This window comes from Poecilia reticulata, linkage group LG14 (assembly GCF_000633615.1).
Source record: "Poecilia reticulata strain Guanapo linkage group LG14, Guppy_female_1.0+MT, whole genome shotgun sequence".
NCBI classification, from domain to species: domain Eukaryota; kingdom Metazoa; phylum Chordata; class Actinopteri; order Cyprinodontiformes; family Poeciliidae; genus Poecilia; species Poecilia reticulata.
The window spans coordinates 24215108-24234071 of record NC_024344.1 but is presented as its reverse complement, the minus strand read 5'-3'; the positions used below and the strand labels follow the sequence as shown (position 1 = coordinate 24234071).

Genomic DNA, 18964 nt, shown 5'->3' with positions numbered 1-18964 from the left:
AGCACGCACACACTCAAATAGTCATACAAATAGTCTACAATTTGAGACTCATGCATTATTAATGTAACTATTTTGAGGCCTCATGCAAACCTGATTTATTAAAGTCAATCAAGCAATTATGATATCATTTCCAGATATCCTTTAGGTAAAGCAGCCAGTGAACATGTAGACTACACATAAGAGTAAAGCTATGTCAATCAGAGCCAAGTGAAAAGAATGATTCTCCTGGATTGGCTGCTTTGCAAACGTCAGCCAATAGTGGGCCAAGAAGTATTGCACTTAAGTATTACAGCTTCAGAAGTTCCATTTTCTTTCAGACATTTTAGATTTGCTGTTCAAAAAAAGGTGAATTTTTCGTAAATAGAAAGTGGGTCCACTGTTCTCCTTTAGTCAGTGAAGGTTTGAGTGCTTTAATGTCTGAGTCAACACCTTGTGTCTCTGAGCTGAACCTGCTGGAACACCACTGCTCTTCCTGGGTTACTCTGGGAAGCTGTAATGAAATTACTGCGTGAAGTGAAATAAATAAAATACATCAATCCTCCCTGCTGTGTTCCTGCAGAAAGACATCAGCGAGGAGGGAGAGGGATGGAGTCAGATTGAATCTATAATCCTATTTTTCATTCAAAGGCAGCCAGACATGCTCAGAGGATCTTTGTTTTTTAAAGCACCCCCCTCCTCATGACAGGAAGTGGTGACATCACAGCTGAAAAATGTCCATAAGGGTCATCAGATCTGCTCCCTTCCTGAATAACTCAGAGTGAACACAGTGCAACTTCTGTTTTCTTTTTGTTTTTACCTTTGAAATGATCAAACACCAGCTCTTCATGCATTGAGCATGATCGTCTAGGATTTACAGCTTCTCTATGAGGTTATAGCTGAGTTCACAAGCTTATATTGAATTTACATGCTCATAGTGGTAGCCGCATCATGTCAGATGGTAGAGTTAACATGTCAACATTCATTTTGGGAAGCTCTAATAATCAACCTCATTGTTCATTTATAACCAGCCATTAATCATTTGGACCATCACGGTCTTTAGGGAAAGCCCTGAGTTTGACTCAAGAATGGAAATAAAGGGAAACAACTTTATCCACTTGGAATATTTATCATCAGAAAATGGAACGAGTACAGTGCAGTGGCAAATGCACCAATGTGTTGGTTTCAGCCAAAGTTCCCAAAATGGGAACACAGTTATTTGTAAGTGTTGGAGACTGCTTCAGCTGATTCTGCTGTAGCAACTTTGCACCAACAGAGATACTGCTTCCCTTTATTCTTCAAAATACGATTCTCAAATAAGATTTCTTGCTTAAAGCACTGTCCTACACATCCAGCACTCATGTAATAATAGCAGTGTCGGATACATGACTGTTGCTTTGCTGCACAAGTTCCATAGAAAATGAGTGGAGAGGAACATTTCTCAGTGAGCAAAATTACTTTCTTTAAACTTTTCTGAATATAAAAACCTGGAAAACTGAGAATCTTTACACACGTTTGGTTTGAGATAAAACATTTTTTGAAAATATGCATTTGGTGCGAGTTTTCGACATGGGCGTTATGGGCAGTAGCCCAGCGTGGCATCAGACAAAGGCGGAACACCCAAAAACCAGAAAACAAAATATAACTTACCTGTCAGTTGTCCCCTGAACAAATTTGCTACTACTTGTATGCATTTGTAGAGGTGTCATTTTCTCTTAGTTGCTGTTGAGTACTGGGAGACAATATTTCTACTGTAATAAAACCCAGATAATGCTAAATTTTAAGTGGTTGGAGGGATGCAAGAACCACAACTGCGTACATATTTATATCTCAAGCTTGCAGAGTTTGATTAAACTGATTACATTTTTTTAATCGATTGACTGCAAAGTCTTAAACTCTAAATATGTGTTAAAAACAACATAAAAAATAAATCAAAGAAGCACATGGTCTTTCACATCCAAATCACATTTTCATATGAAAAATTCACTTGTGGAAAATATGGGAAGGTTAGATGGCACCGTATTGTGATGCATTAGAACGACTAAAACTGCACAAGAAGTCCAAACAAAGGAAATGAGCACACTTGACTACAGTGACATGATTCCATTAACTTATATGTTTTTAAATAACTTTGGGTGAGATGACTGTTGCTTTTTATGACACAATGAAGCCAAGTATTTGTTCTATGGCATTTAAAAACCTGCACTACTGCTTCTGCTGCGTATTATTTCGCTAGTATAACTGAAACCTGAGTGGACAATCCATAATTAGACAACAATCAAACCAGGCAGCTGCAGTTTGCAACAAAAACACAATAAAACAGCAGTTCCTACTTAATTTAGAAGCCTTTGTTGTTAAATGTCATGACTGAAATTACAATCTGTGAAGATTGAAGGTCACTGGAAGGAGAAAAATAAATGAAAGAAAACTGGCAAACGGAAAAACCAACCAGTGTTGAAGGTGAAGAAATTGCTTAAGAATAAACAAAAGTAATCCACTTTTAAAGCTCGTCTTAAAACCCATCTATTTTACTTGGCTTTCAACTCCAGCAAGATCTAGTTTTAAATTGTACGTTTGTTTGTTTTTAAACTGTAAGAGTTTTTTTTTTAATTATTTGTAATATTGTGATGTTGTGTTTTAATGTACAGCACTTTGTATCAGCTGTGGTTGTTTTAAAGTGCTTTATAAATAAAGTTGGTATGGTATGGTAAGTAATACACAGTTTGTCATATTACGACTTGAGGTGGAGCTCAATTAAAATGTTAAATCAAGTTAATTGCAGGGTCTGTAAACAATGAATTACATTGCTATTTAAAACCATGTATATAATTTTTTTAACCTTTATTTTACAAGCATAAAAAGCCCATTGAGATTAAAAACCTTTTTTTTAAGTGGATCCTTTCTTAAAATAGGTAAAATGTTCAATTAAAAAAACAGTTTTGTAGCTAAATTATTGAATAAATAAACATATGAACTCAACAACAAAGATATTTATTGTTTTTTATCTGTTATTCAGGCTTTTCAACCATCAAATGATGCAAAGTGCCTCCATTTAAATTATTAAATTAAAAATATCCGTTCCAGTGAAGCTCATTTGACAAATTAAAAGAACCTTTTGAAAACTGACAAACTTTAAGCAAGTTTCAAACATACATTATTGAGGCTTTATTTCTGTATAATTTTTTTTATTGGTCAGATGTAATATTTTAGTTTAAATTTTATGGTTTTTTAAGTATGTGGACTTTAGGTAAACATCCCCATAGCATGATGACGTTACCACCACTGTGTTTCATGGTGAGAACTGCGTTCAGGATGAAATCAAAAATCACACCAAGGCAGATTACTGCTACATGCTAGTTAGCCGGCTGCTGAAGGCAACTAGTTGCAACAGATTTCATTTAGGGTCTTCAGTTTGTGAAAAATAAAATTCCTTTTCTTTCAACTTGCAAATTATTTGCTCATTTGTGTTGATCATTTGCATTAATCCCCATATGCTGCAGCTTGTGGTTGTAAAGTAACAAAATGATTAAAGGTACAGGGGGTATGAATACCTTTGCCCTGTACTTCTGCCTGAAGAAAAAAAATGTCATTCTTTTTAACTTTAAAACGGTCAATTATGATTTTATCAAACTAGTTTAAAGCTTCCTGGTTGTAACTTTCCAACATTAAATGGCAACCAATACATTTCATAAAATCACGGTGATGTTATGTGATTAACTCAGTTGGAACAAATCTGGACATTTTGATGATTATTATGTTTGAGAAAAATGTCCTAAAGATTCAAGGATAAATCCTTCATTCAGTCTGGAACTTGGATAATTACGAACTTTAAGTTATATTCCTGGTGCCAGTCTGCAGCTGTATCTGCTGCTCTTGATTCTCTTTGCTTGTTTTCTGCCTCGGATGCCAAAAATACCAGACCATTCCTCTGGGATGATAACAGGGAAGGACGGCTGGAGAGCTGGAAGTCCAACAAGCTAAATCTAAGAACATTCATTGTAAACGGGGCAGAATTTACATGCATGTTAACTTTTACAGTGAACTTAAGTTAAATTAAATGAAGTTTTTTTTTTTATTCTGTTTGTCTGCAAGTTTGTGTTTTTGTTTGTTTTTGTATTTTTTAGGTAGTAATTGAACATTTCTGAGTTTATTTGTTCTTCTACATGCAAGGGTAAGAAATTAGGGCCCTGTGTTTAATTAATATCCTTTGAAGTTATTCCCAACAGATGAACAACCACATTACACGTCTGGTATTTATACCTAATGTCTGTACACTGTGAGCGCTTGAAATCAAAGTAGAAATTCTTGTTTAGGCCTTTGGCCTATAAAGCTGATTCTGAAAAAGTACATAGTTTCCAACCAAAAAACAACAACAATAAAAAAGACCTAACAAAACATGACTGGTTGTTTTGGATGTTTAGTGCAATTATTCAAAAAAAAAAAAAATCTGAAAAACTGCTAAAAACGGCATTTGTTATTTGATCGCTACTATAGTGCACTGATCCGATATTAATATCTGTATCGGTTCTGATATTGAAAAACTTCTAGATTGGGTATTGGTGGCTATGTGTTTGATCCAGGAGGGCAGGTCTATTCTGTTTTTGTGCTCTGAGTGACATCATGCTTCATTATTTATTTTACATTATATTTAGAATTCCCAATTACACTTTTTGAACCACTTGAAAAAAGGTTTGTTGCAGTTTATTTTTGCAATTTTGACCAAGCTAGTCAACCTATTGTCTTTGTCAGTGTCAGTTTCTTATTCATTTTGCAGTGGCTGAACAAATTATGTTGTTCTTACATGTTTGATCAAGCTTGTAAAGCTATTGATCTATTTAACTGTGGTGTACTGGTGCAGAGTTATAAATTTGTAATTCAGTACATTTACGTCCGTGTTTAAAAACAGAAATGTTTTAAGTCAATTCAGTATTGTTTATCTGTATTGGATCGGTATCCGCTAAACCTCAGATATCGGTATCGGAAGTGATAAAAAGTGGAATGCGCCTTAAAGTTGGTGTTTGGTAAGTTTTTACCAAAGTTATTAAGAGCCTCATACGGCTTCGGATCTGCATATTGCGGACCCTGTAACAGATGAATGGATGAATCTGGAAGCTTCCTTCATGTTTTGGACGCTGCTCCACTAGCCGCCACCCACTGAGCAGGATGTCGTCTGTCCTTTTATCTGCATCTCTTATCAGCTTCTGATCTTCTCCAGCCATAGCAAGGTGCCTCTCTTGAGTTTTAAGGTCACCACCTTTTTATTCCCCGATCCAACATGATCTTGGTTCTGCCTATGATTGCGAGGCTAAAATCCAGACTAAACATTTGCTTAATGTTTAGTCTAAACACAAAGGAAAATCGTTCTAATTCCCTGAATCTGTTTCAACATTTCGTTCATTCCCTCCGCTTTCCTGCATTCAGACAGGATCCTTCACTCTGCAAGCTTTGTTAAAATTTCCACAGCATAGCCCTTGGCCTTCCCTCACAAACACCTCCTTCCCCTCCGATTTATTTCGCAGCCTTCTCCCATGTTCAGGAAGCTGAAGCCGAGCCAAAAACCCTGGTCGCTGTTTCCGGGAATCTGTCCCACAAAGTCTCCGTATAGTAAGCAGGCTCTGACGTGGGAGCCATTGTTTAAAGTCCAGGGCCCCCATTGTCCAGGGAGGAGCTGCTGGACAAACAAAATCCCCCCCTCCTTTTGGAACGAGACACAGCAGCAGCAAAGGGGAACGAGGAGAGAAGGAGCCTCTGCTAATAATAAATGAACCTCCACCTTTAAATTCTCACAAAGGTTAAGTCAGTTAAACATCAAATTAGACGAGCATGGGGATGGTTTAGGTCCTTGTTAGTGTAATTAAGGTTTTATCAAGTAATTAGAACAGGAAATCATAGTATGTTATTTTGTAGGGCTGAAACGATTAATTTGTGACAAACCAATTGTTAAAATAATTGTCAATTAATGTAATAATCTATTAAGCGTTAAATGAGTACACAGACTCTAAAGCAGACCATTTGTTGAAAGAACAACACAGAGAGTACTAATTAAGCTAAAACTGTTTTAAAAAATATATTCATGACAGAAAAATCTTTGTAAATATTGTGTTGTTTTCTGCAGTGCTTATACAGATTATAAAACTAGTGTTTTATGGGCACTTCATTTCAAGATATAACATGCATTTAAATTGTTACTGTAAGACTGTTTAATGCGTCCCTAATTACATCATTTAAAAGATAGAAAGGTTGAGCTCACTTTCAATGTAGGAATGGATGAAGTGCAATAAGGTTCTAATTTCTTGTCTTCTTTTGTTGATTAGAGACACTTGGAAACAGATTTTTAACAGCATAATCAACAAACCAAACCCAGTGCAGTGTAAAAGTGAACCACAACAGCTGAAAATGTAATGAATGTTGTGATTCTGGTCCCCAATCAAACCGAGTCCACTGGACTATCAGGTGTGAAAACAGCCTTAATTTGGGAAAAAAATGAGAACATCGTTTCTGTCAGTGATTTTTTTCTCTCTCTCTCTGTCATTTGTCGTCTTTTCTTCACAGGACCCAGAGCATTCTCACAGACAAAAACACAAAGAATGGGAAATCCTCTTAAACACGAGTTTGACCCAACAGGTGAGACACAGATATCTCTCTGTACTGTACTTTAACGGCTCACTTTAAAGAACTGGCTCGTTGCACTTTTCCCACCCTCACTTTAGTTTGAATAATGAAATGAATAATCTGTCAGTATTTGACTGTGAGGTTGTTGTGCAGATGTGCAGAGACGCTGTAAGTGTTTTCCCCGTTGTTAGGGTGGTTGCCTGGGTTACGGGGTTGACATTAATCCTTCCTGCCCTTTTGTTCACCCTGAAGTCTTGAGGCTTCTCATGGAGTCCAGAAGACAACCAATTATCCACTCAGCTCTCTCACAGGAGTCTGTATAACTGAAATCCTTCAGTTTCTCTAGTTTGTCTAAATAATATTTTCTTAATCATTATATTGTAGATTTAAGGAAGCTTAGACAATTGCTTTTTATCAGCAGACTTGTATATTTGTAAATGTTTAGAGCAGGGGTGTCCAAACATTCTGTCACGTGGGCCAAAATTGTCAGCTCAGAAGTTCTCACAGATGAAAAAAAATATTATTTTTGAAAACTAAATGGGAATAAGATCATAGATCCCAAAATTCAAATGGTTTTTGCTGCGTTCTGGATCAACGGAAGGTCTTCTAGGCAGACCTGTGAAGACACTGTTGCAGTAATCAATTAGACTAAAGATAAATAGTTGGATAAGTTTCTCTAGTCCCAATACGAAAGTCAGCCTTTTACGCAGGTAATAAAAGGAAACTTTGCAATCTTTTTTATGTGTCTTTGATGGTTCAGGTCTGAATGTAAAATAACAAGTTTATTTTCTTTTTAGAGAAATAAGAATAGGATATTTAGCTTATCCACATAGGCAGCTGCAAATTTAAGTCTAGCTAGAAGGTGTTGATTTTTGAGCTAAACTTCTTTCTTCAGTGCATGTCAGTGTAAAAGTCACCTGGTAATGATGTTTTAACATCTTCCAGTTTATGATCAAATTGATCCTCGGTGGCTCTTGTTGCTGCTGTTTCTGAAGCTCTGTTTGTTTCAGGCTGTTGATTTGTCATTTCCTGAAGAGTTTTTTTTTTCAATCGGTAACACCAACAGACCACAGGGACAAAAAACCAGGGATCTCAGCTACATCCAGGATGGATTTTTTTAATTTATAATTTAATTTTAGAGGCTTTTGTAGCATTTGTTAAAAATTTTGTTATTCATTTGTTATAAAAATGGCAGGTCTGGTCCAGCGCTGTGTGATTATCCAAAGAGATAAAAATGGCTTTGGTCTGACAGTTAGTGGAGACAACCCTGTATTTGTGCAGCTGGTGAAGGAAGGTAAGGCTGGAAGAGATGTAGACAAACATTATTACAGCACATTTATAAAAGCAGCGTCTCTCACTTTGCTTGTTTTTCTGATGCAGATGGAGCTGCAATGAGAGCTGGTGTCCAAACAGGAGACCGGATCATTAAGGTGGGCGTCATGCGTCACTTTAAGCCATTTTCCTTCTCCAAGTTCTAAAAAGGACTTTTCCTCCCCAGCCATCATGGATGAATGATTTTAGAAAACCCAAGTAAACTATTTACATTGTATGTGTGTCAAAATAGGCTTCCATCAAATTAGGCATTTCAGATAGGCAACTTATTTTGAAATGGCTAAAGCGATTTAGAACAGAATACTATTAGCTCTGCATTAGCTTTGCACTTTTTCCACTTTCAACTATTTAACTTATGTACTATAAGGTAATGCAGTTATTAATGTTGTTTTGTTTAATTTCTATTTAAGTTGTTTGCAGCTTATCTAAAATACTGAAATACAGTTAGAAACCAAATAAATTAGCATTAGCTTGTATTAATGTTGTTAGCCTAACAAAGGACTGTTTTCACTTTTCCATCATTTTGTGCTTTTACCTTTTAATGAATTCACAAATTTTAAGTAAACTCTGTTTGTGTGTTGGTGTCCAGACATGATACAGTCATTACTGTTAGTTTCATGGATTTTATTTTTTATTTTTTTCTTGATATTTCAGCCCAGTAACAACTTGTTTAAAATGCTGAAAGTAAGTTAGAAATTAGCATTTTTTCTTTCTTTCTTTAAATTAAACTTTTTATGAACCTACCTGAACTCTGTTCTTCAAAACACTTTTTTGTTAAAATCTAAATGTTGCCTCATTTGATTCAATTGTTTTTGTTAATCAAAGTCAGAGACATTTAGCTTATAAACGAAACTTTGAGGCAGGTTATTTTATTCAACAAGTTGCTTAAATAATTGATTTCCACCTCAAATCATGTCACTTTGGACAAGAATGGAGGAACAAAAAAGCCTCATTGTCCAGGCTTTTTTATTCCATTGATATGCTTAATGCTAAAATCTACAGCGTGTCTTCATATGATTTATGTGTAATTGCATCAATAATGCATCTGCATACACATCAGAGTCAGCACTTTTAGAAATGGATTCTTAGTTTTTCCTTTTTCAACAGGTTAACGGGACTTTAGTTACTCGTTCAAACCACAAAGAGGTTGTGAAGTTAATAAAATGTAAGTATATGTCTCCTATTAGTGAATTTTATTGCAAGTAAATTATAAACTTGCTAGAAATGTGGTCAAAGCAACAGTTGTGATGTGATGACTGGCTTGTGCTAAGATATGTAAACTTGATTCTATTATTTATTATTTATCCTACCATTTTCCTTCTATGATGACCCTTTGAGAAAAATACAGAAGAGGATTAGGGCCACTGAAAAATGAAGAATTTTGTCTTTTAACTGGTTTATGCACTATTTGAATCTTAATACTCAAATATACCAAATCAATTTGAGACAGGCTTTCACCAACAAAATAATTGACATATTCCTAAGAATATTTAGTTATTTATTTAGATTTTGACATATATTGACACAGAATTGGAATTCTGAGATTAAAGTCAGAGTTCCAGAATAAAAACTCTCAGTTAGAATTTTTTTTTGGTGGCCCTAATTCTCTTCCATAGAAAAAAACTATTCTTAGAAATAAGTCAATCAAACAAACAGATCCAGTTATTTCTTAGTATGATGCTAAATATTCAGTTACATCTGAGAAGTTCAAATATATTTAAGCATGTAGAAAACCTTCAGCACCTTGCAGCTATATAAACCAATTTATGTGATACAATATAGACACTGTTCATTTTAAATGTGCAGCAAGTTACATATACTTCTTTTAGCCATTTAACTGTTAAAGGTTTAATGAGATGTTTTCCTCACTGTCTCTCAGCGGGTTCCTATGTAGCGCTGACGGTGCTGGGGAGGCCTCCAGGCCTTTCCCAAATGCCCCTGGAGGAGGCGCAGGAGCAGGAAGAACATGAAGAAGTCAGCATGCCTCTTCCTCTTTCAACCCCCAACTCACCTGCACTGTCCGGTGTGGAGCAAAGCAGCTTTTTGAGTGGGAACCATCAGAACCACAATAATTGCACTCTGTCTGATGGGGTAAGACCACAGACCACAGTACCCAGAGACAGTACTCGGGTTGATATGGACTTAATTTTACCTCAATATCTGGCAGCACTATTGTGACAATGATAAACGTGACAATAAGAACTATTTATTAGATCTGTTTTAGGTAACTATATGACTGTAGCTGCATTTCTGTTCACCATATAATTGTGCAAATTGGAATTATGAAAATGAATTTGCTTGATGGAAATATGGCAATTTTGAAAAATAAAAAACCCCTCACATTTTTCGATAAAAAGTTTTTGCACTAGGATGAGGTTTGGCTGCATCAAAATTAGTGTATGTCATAAAATCTCAAGAAAAACACTTTTTTCACATCACACAAGCCATCTGATCAACAACTAGATGTTACTGCTGGCAGAAAAGACGAAGAAGACGACAGAAAGTAGCTGGAGGATGATGGCATGGCATGCTTTTAAATGACTTGTTGCTTGAACAAACCTAGTCATGTGTGACTTTATTTGTGCTAAAATACATATTTTCCAAAAAGTTATTCAAGTAAATGTAACTGAGTAAATGTAACATAGTTACTATCCAACTCTGCTACAGACCTACTGCAATGTTATTACTCAATGAAGTTGCTGTCACCCAACTAATAATATAGTTGACCTATCATGGACGAAATGAAACAGAAATAGAACTACTTATAAAGTTGTAAAGACTGAAAAAAGCAACTGTCTGTATCTAAATTAAATAAAATAAATTCTGGAGAGAGAGAGAGTGAATTTCAGGCAACAAATGACTACATATATTTGACATTAGGTTATGGAGGTTTTTGCTTCACCTGAGACTTGCTGATGTTTCAGGAAGGGGCATCGGGGTCCAGGATTCGTGATGAAGACGAGCGAGATGATGGGACTCTCCTGAAGGAACAGACCGGTGTAGAAGTGCCTCCAACCAACAGCAATGCTGTAAGTACAGCTTTTAACTGGAAATAAGTCAGTAACATATTCTAGTTTGTAAATTAATCAATTAATGGCATGATAAATAAAAATGAGCTTAATGATTTTCATTCTGAGTAGTAATTTTTGAAGGAGAATTTTGTTTTTATGGTTTTGTTTGTGTGTGGTTTTTATTTCCGTTTTATTTATTATTCGATATTTAAAATGTCTTTCATCAAGTGATTTCTTGATTAAATAAAATTTTAAAAATGCTTTTTGTATATATTAACATTCTCTTTCTTGCTCTGCACTGAAGTGTAGAGTTCAGAGGCACATTGGTGATTCAATCTCTGCTACAGATTTAAAGCGTGACTTTTTTAAAATTTGCCTCAGCTGGCCGAGAACTAATGTTAGTCACAAGCTGTAGTTGAAGCCCCTCTAAAGCGAAACACTGCTTACACAAACTCCTTTATCATAAAAACCCTTTTATCACTGCATCTAAAAATAGCGAAGAAATGGTCCTACTTAGCAATCTCTGGGGGATTTCCCAGTATTCAGCACCAGACTAAACAATCACTTGGGTTCAGCTCTTGTGTTTTTTACGTGTGGTGATACATGTGTGTGTATGTGTGTGTGCATTAGACACACAGCACGTCCGTTCCAGAGGCGTCTGGAAAAAGAGAGTCGCCACTTCAGAGTCCGGACGTTAGCCGCCAAGATGACCTGAATTTCTGCTCATCCCCCGACACTGAAGACGCTCCTGACACCGTAAGATTTACTCACACACAGCTACATACACACATTTCCCATCACCTTCTCCATCTTAACCCAATTCTGAGTTTAAAAATAAACCTTTGAAAAAAGATGTTCAGTATTACTGTGAATCTTCTTAAGGGTGAGTTGCAAGTGAGGGAATTCAACAACAGTTGGAGTATATATTTTTATAATTTTACAAAATTCACATTTTGCACACTTTTTTCCCGATTTGGATCTCTACTGCTTCTAAAAACATCCCAAGTGCTTAAAAAAACTACCCAGTTGTGTTTTGTAATATTTATTGGCGTCTGGAAAATGAGCCGTTTCAAAAACCTTCCACATTTAATATAAAAAATTAGCAGGCACTCTCCGCCATCTAGCGACCTCAGCAAAGCACTTCCCATTACCTAGCAACCCCAGTGGAACTCACCCCGTTACGTAGCAACCCACACTGAGTTCCACAACATTTGGTCAGCTGGTCCAACCACTGCATGAGCTTACACATACTGATGGGTGCTGGAAAAGACAAGTATTTTGTTGATGACTTACCATCCAGAAACCACTTGCTGCATTCTTGTTTGTGCAGGAGGCTCCACGCCTACTTTTCAAAGATGTACGGTTGTATAAATGCTCATCAGTTTGCAGCCATTTTCACTTGCAAATGTAAATGTTGAGGTTGCAGGTGTGGCCACCAGCAGCTTATTTAGATGTCAGGGAATCTGAGGATTAATACAGGATTGATTAATGTCTCCCAATGTAAAAATAAAAAAACTTAAATGTGATTTCTGTCCGTGTTTTTTTTGTCACTCATTTCAGAAAGTGAAATTCCTCTATAAATAGGTTCATGACGTCTTTGTTTAATGCAATTTTTATGATTGCGGCTTAGAGATAATGAAAATTCTAAATTTTATGTCTCAGAACATTTTAATATTGTGAAAAGTTATAACGTACTCATTGAAAGTTGAGTGGATGGAAAAAAGTGGGAGGTTCAACAGACATGGCTTATTAATTGGGGTTTACGGAAAACCACTAGTAACAAAAAACTACACCTGCGATAAAGAATGTAGTATGAATACACCATGTTATTATGGGATTGGTGGACTTGCCATTTTTAGTTGGCTCCTTGTATGCAATCTAACATTAGCAATTAAAAAAGAAAATGCGAAAGTAATTCTTCAACCTTTTGAGTATCATTTTTAGCAGATATTTTTACATTAATTTAGTGTTGTGTGCTTTATTGAGTAGTATACTTCTTTCTGCCTTGGTACTCAAAAAAAGTAATGTTATTTAAACATTTAGCTTAATGTTACAACAATTAGAACTTTAGATAGTTTGGTTGCCAACTAATTCTTCAATTTAAACTAGGAATGTAAATTACTGACATCTATAGAAAGATGTGCAACATGCTATATGGCCGTTTGAGAAAGGCAGAAGAAAGTCAGACAAAGTTAGATGACCGCCATTAGTACAGACTGCATATAAACATCAGGAAACTGAAAGTTCCCATAAAATCTCCAGGGAAGTACTATTTGCTTCTGCATATTTACACACTTCCTGTAAAAGCAGGACCTAGGGAGCCTACTCCCCTTCCGAAAAGCCCACAGTGTGCCCTAATTAGTTAGCTCCAGTGAAGTGATCAAACACTGCCTAGCTCCAAAAGAAACAGCAACTCTGCTCTGCAAGGCTACAGCTCAAACATCAGCAGCAACAATTAGGAGCAGAGATTAGTAGGATAAGAGTGATTCAGACTGATGATTACTTATTTTCCTGGGTTTGCCCTGGCAACAATACATAATCACACAAAAACAGTAGTTTGGGTGGCCAGTACACCTAAAGGTCTGAAAGTCTATGCACTTTCCTTACTTATTTGTCTTTTAGAAGAAAAAAAAAACACTGTTATAACAATAAAAGATAAGAAAAATCTGAACCAAAAAATTGTGCAGCTGAAAGTCACTCATTGTCTTAAACTGTAAACCACTGAAGATTCTGAATTTGACATTAAAGTTTTATGGAGACATTAAAACTTGTTTTATCTACTTCAAATGAAATAACACAAACTAGCTGAGTTTTGGTTAGCAAAAAAATTATAAGTCCTCATGTCTTGTTCACAAGTTAGCCCCACAAAATGTACATGCTAGATTCCTGAAATTTTACTGTACATTTCTGGAAAACTACTGTTATGTAATCTTTTGGTAAGTAACTTGCAAGCTATTGATAATTTATATCAATTAATGTATGTATTCCTTGAAAGTCATCACAAAATTTTGGAACGTAACCTTCAAGTTATGGGATAGTAACTAGAACGCAACCTCAGTGTCCTGGAATGTAACCTGTAAATGTCATGAAGTTACCTGTTAGTCCCTGATAAATTTGGTTTAAAAAAACAACCTATAAGCGCCTAAGGTTTACAGAATGTATTCTGTGTTTTCCAGATATCCTCAGAACCCATTCATTATTATGATGGCCTATAAAATAAAGCTTTGAGTCCTAGAAGGAACCCTATGTATTGTGGAAAAGTGACTAGAAGGTGACCTGTTAATTCAGAATGTAACTTGCAAGTTTAGCTAACACACTGGACTGTAATATGTAAGTTCTGGAAAGCAACTTTAATGTTTTGAGAAAATAATTTGGATGTGACCTGTGAGTTCAGAATGTAACTAGCAAGTTCAGCAAACATTCTTAAGTTTGCACGTAAAAGTAAGTAAAAACTAACCTTTTAGTTTAGAATAAACTAAAAAGTATTGCAATATAGCTTGCAATTTCTAGAATATTTGGAATATACCACGTAAGTTTTGGAAAGTAACTTCTAAGTTATGTGAAAGGAACTAGGATGTAACCATGAAGTTCAAAACACAATTTGCAAGATTAGCGAACGTTCTGTAATGTTACTTTTAAATCATTAGTAAGTAAATAGGATGTAATGTATAAGTTCAGAATGTAATTTACAAATCGAGTGAACATTCTGGAATATAACCATGAAGTTCTGGAAAGTAATTTGTAAATTATAAGAACATAAGTAGAATGTAACATTTTAGTTCAGAATGTAACTTGCAAGTTATGCAAATGTCCTGGAATATAATGTGTGTGCAGTTCTGGAAAGTAACTTGTTAGTTAAAGGAAAGTAACTAAGATCTAATATTTAAGGCCAAAATGTAACTTGCACGTTCAGCATAAATTCTGGATAGTGTCTTGTAATTTATGAGAAAGTAACTACAATCTGTTAGTTTAGAAAGTGTCCTTCAAATTCTGTGAGTGCACTGGAAAGTAATTTATAATACCAGGGAATGTGAAATGTAAGTAAACTGCTAGGAGAAAAACAACTGTTGTCGTAAGTTCCAGAAATAGAACCATGTACCTGGCCTTTCTAGAATTAAAACTGGTTCAAGATCAAAAACTTGCAGTTTGATGAGAGTAACCTGTAAGATCAATGGATGCATTTTCAAGTTCCATGAAATTGTTGGAAAGTTACCACTGTTTTTCAGAAAGTGAGTGACCAACAATATTCAGAAAAAAGTTGTGGAAAGTAACCTACAAATTCCACAAAGAAACCTTTAAGTTGTGGTATAATGCAACCTTCTTGTGCCCATTGTTTTTGAATGATTTGCTTTTTTTGTGTGTGTTTACAATATTTAACCCAGCATTTCTTCTTGAATCTGTCAATTAGGACTCCAGTCCTCATTCTTCTGTGGCAAGCCCTCCATACACCCTAAACCCCCAGATAATCGGAGCGGAGGACGACTACTTTGACTATCAACAAGAACAGGTAAAGTTTTAACAACCTGTTTTTACTTTTCACAGAAAAATGAACCACATGATGCTTATCTGATGAACATATTTCTGTCCTCAGATTAACGGCGAGTGCAGCTGTTTTCAGAGTATTGACTTGCTTAAGTCTCGACCGGCTCATCTGGCTGTCTTCCTCCATCATGTGGTGTCCCAGTTCGAGGCTGCTCCTCTGGTACGTTCATTAACACAGATCACTGCCTTACCTATTATTTGACAGTGCAGTTATTTGCTCAGAACATTGACGATAATGTTAATAATTGATTATAAAATTAAAGCATACAGAGATAGAACATTAAATGGTAATTCATCCGACAAATGTATGATTTAGAAAAACTTTTCGATTTTCTACATGCCAACAAATTTCAAAACCTTAAACTTTTAATTTCTCAAAGCCTTTCTGAAATGAAAAGGAAAGAGAAATGATTATGTTAATTCTCTGTAGCTTCTTGGTGTTTTATATTGAATATCTTGTATTATTTATCAAAGACCTTTCAAGGTACTTGATGAATAATTTGCAATGTTTGTTTGTAAACTTTTAAGTTTCCATCCATATGCTGATTATCAATAAATGACTAAATAAGTTCATATATGAATATATGTGATAATTTAATAAGACTAAAAATACACACTGTGCATAGTAGATCAATAATACTCAACAAGTAATCAATTTGTTAAATACTTAAGTAAATGTGAAAAAAAGATCTAAATTTATCTTCACTGAACATCAAAGTCTTATGTAGATATATATTGTCATTTTTTTATGTAATAATTTTAATCTATTTATTAATATTATTAATGGGCTGCACAGTGGAGCAGTTGGTAGAGCTGTTGCCTTGCAGGAAGAAGGTTCTGGGTTTGATTCCCAGCCCGGGGTCTTTCTGCATGGAGTTAGCATGTACTCCCAGTGCATGCATGGGTTCTCTCTCTGGGTACTCCGGTTTCCTCCCACAGTCCGAAAACATGACTGTCAGGTTAATTGGTCTCTCTAAATTCTCCCTCGGTGTGTGTGCATGGTTGTGTGTCCTGTCTGTCTCTGTGTTGCCCTGCGACAGACTGACAACCTGTCCAGGGTGACCCCGCCTCTCGCCCAAAACGTTAGCTGGAGATAGGCACCAGCACCCCTTCCAACTCCACTAGGGACAAGGGTGTACAGAAAATGGATGGATGGATAGAATATTATTAATATCATAATTTTATAAAACTGTGTTGCAGAATATTATGAGTTTCTGTCATCCTAACCTTTTAAAATGAGCGGGTCTAACACTGATTTTTACAAGGTGATTGGTTTGCAAGTAAACTGCTGAGGGATTTGACCAATCATGTGGCAGTTTGAATATAGCACCATGAATGGAAAATGATTACAGAAATGCCTTAATAATTATGTGTAATTTGTGTGACTAAATAATTTCAATGATTATCATATTTTTTGATATCCATATGTATCATCTTGGGTCTCCATAACTAATGGAAAACATTTTTAAAAGTATTGTGTGTGCAGCATGACTTTGTGATGCTTAAACATAAAGAGATGCACATAATGTAACCAAATCCTGAGTAAAAATAACAACCTGATGGCATTTTAAATTTAAATTGAAATAACAAATTGTCAACATTAAAACATTTCCTGAACACAGGAAATGTGTTTTTCTGGTAGAATCTAGAAATATGGCCTGCTGTTCAGATTAATGTGTGAATTGCACCTTTTAAATTCCAGGGTTTATTATTGGAAAACAAAATCCGGTTTGACAAATTAAACAGAGATATTTAAAGAACTAAAATTTTCCTATAAAAGTAAGTGTACCGTATATAAAGCCTTGTGGGAGACCATAATTAATGGAGAAATGCTGTTTCCTGACAACAGAATGTGTTTTTTTTTAATTGAGGCTGGAAAGTGGAATAAATTAAAACTCATGCAGTGTTTTCTTCCCCGTCAGCTTTGTTATCTCTACGCAGAAATGCACAAACAAACCAGCTCCAAGGAGAGTCGACGCTTCTTTATGGAGTTCCACTCCCTCTTCTTAGATAGAACAGCAGTAAGTTTAATCTCTGTTCTCCTTTTTTCTATTTTAATTCTCTGGTTTGTTGACATAATTCTTACTCATTTACATTTTTGTCTTTTCCAGAATCTAAAAGTACCAGTTCCTGAAACAATAGCAGCAGAATTAGGTAAGGGAACCAAACATTAATATAACGCATATTAAAGAATATCTGATGTTTAAACTATATAAGCCTTTTTTAGAGTTTTAGGTATTCTTGGATTTTAGGTATTCACTGGCGGCTGTGGTAACCCCATGAATATGGATTCCTCTGTATAAAAGAAAAATCAGCTGAGTAATTACAAAATGCAAGTCCTTCCAGGCTTTTTTTGTGATTGTTTTGCAATCAAAATCACTGTTTTTGTGGTTCTACTTTAGAAATATTTGCAATATTTTTTACTCATTAAAACCTCTTCCAAAATCTACTTATAGAAGAAAAAAGATGAGAAAATAACAAGCAGACAGACATTTTTAAAGAACTTAAATGGGTCACTTTCCGTTACAATCACAGACTATAAGTTACATCAAATAGGGCTGAGGCAGCAGTGTAGTAGAAGTAATTAATACTGCCTCCTGCAGGTGGGAGTTAGCTGTCACTTCAATCCAATGTTTTTGATCATTTTTGTGGAAAATTTGCAATAATATCAAAATTATCCATTAGTGAAGAAAACTGTGTGGCTCTGTTGATTTTTGCATTTATTTGTGTGATTGCAGAATTGCAAAAAACTGGAATGTTTGTAATTCCCCCCATGGTAAATCATAAATTAACTTTTGGGAATTTAAAGGAGACATATGATGCTTCCTTGAACAGGTTAAGGTAGATCTATGGGCTACACAAAACATGTTTATTACATTTTTTTAGCAGAAAATCATTCTTAGACAATGAGATTTGAGTCTCCTCAGTTCTGCTTATGTTGAGCTCGTTTCAGAATCAGCTGTTTTAGGGCATCTTGTCACATTAAATCCAAGTTCCTACTTACCATACCCCAGCTCAACATTTACACTCTCTCGTGAGAATTCCTGCAACAGATGCTTAATTATACAGTTGTACATCTTAGAAAAGCAGAAGTGGAGCCTCCTGCACAACACACAAGAATGCAGTAAGTGGTTTCTGTATGGCAAGTCAACAATTAAACACTTGTCTTTTCCAGCAGCCATTGTACAGCACATACATCTGTAAAAACAGCTGACCAAACATACTGTAGCTCAGCTTGTGTTACTAGTCACGGAGCATGGCTGTCGCCTCATCACGGAGGCGACAGCCATGCTTTTCTGTGATAAGTTTGATCCTTTACTTCTTAATAATCTCACTGAAACTGACTGTTTTGTGAATGCTTTTAATAGCCAATGTGCTGATATTTTGGATCAAGTAGCGCCAGTTAAGGCTAGGAAGGCACTACAGAAAAGTCTCTGCCCATGGATAAATGATGAAATTAGGTCTCTGAGGAGAACATGCCGCCAGACTGA

General features: G+C 35.6%; 1 protein-coding gene across 3 annotated transcripts in view; it reads left to right on the top strand.

The window, feature by feature from the left end:
- The window catches only part of arhgef12b (Rho guanine nucleotide exchange factor (GEF) 12b), a 47273-nt gene that overhangs the window by 8990 nt on the left and 19319 nt on the right, over positions 1-18964 (top strand). For 2 of the 3 annotated variants that reach the window (XR_535441.2, XM_008428520.2), the window contains exons 2-13: positions 6291-6429; positions 6529-6600; positions 7784-7882; positions 7969-8018; positions 9028-9085; positions 9800-10011; positions 10845-10949; positions 11562-11687; positions 15340-15438; positions 15523-15633; positions 17396-17494; positions 17585-17627. Coding sequence is in view for 2 of the 3 variants with exons in the window: in XM_008428520.2 (XP_008426742.1) it covers positions 6378-6429; positions 6529-6600; positions 7784-7882; positions 7969-8018; positions 9028-9085; positions 9800-10011; positions 10845-10949; positions 11562-11687; positions 15340-15438; positions 15523-15633; positions 17396-17494; positions 17585-17627 (1126 nt within the window). In the remaining variant the exon portion in view is untranslated. The remainder of the gene's footprint in view (positions 1-6290; positions 6430-6528; positions 6601-7783; positions 7883-7968; positions 8019-9027; positions 9086-9799; positions 10012-10844; positions 10950-11561; positions 11688-15339; positions 15439-15522; positions 15634-17395; positions 17495-17584; positions 17628-18964) is intronic. The other variant, XM_008428522.2, reaches the window with a different exon arrangement.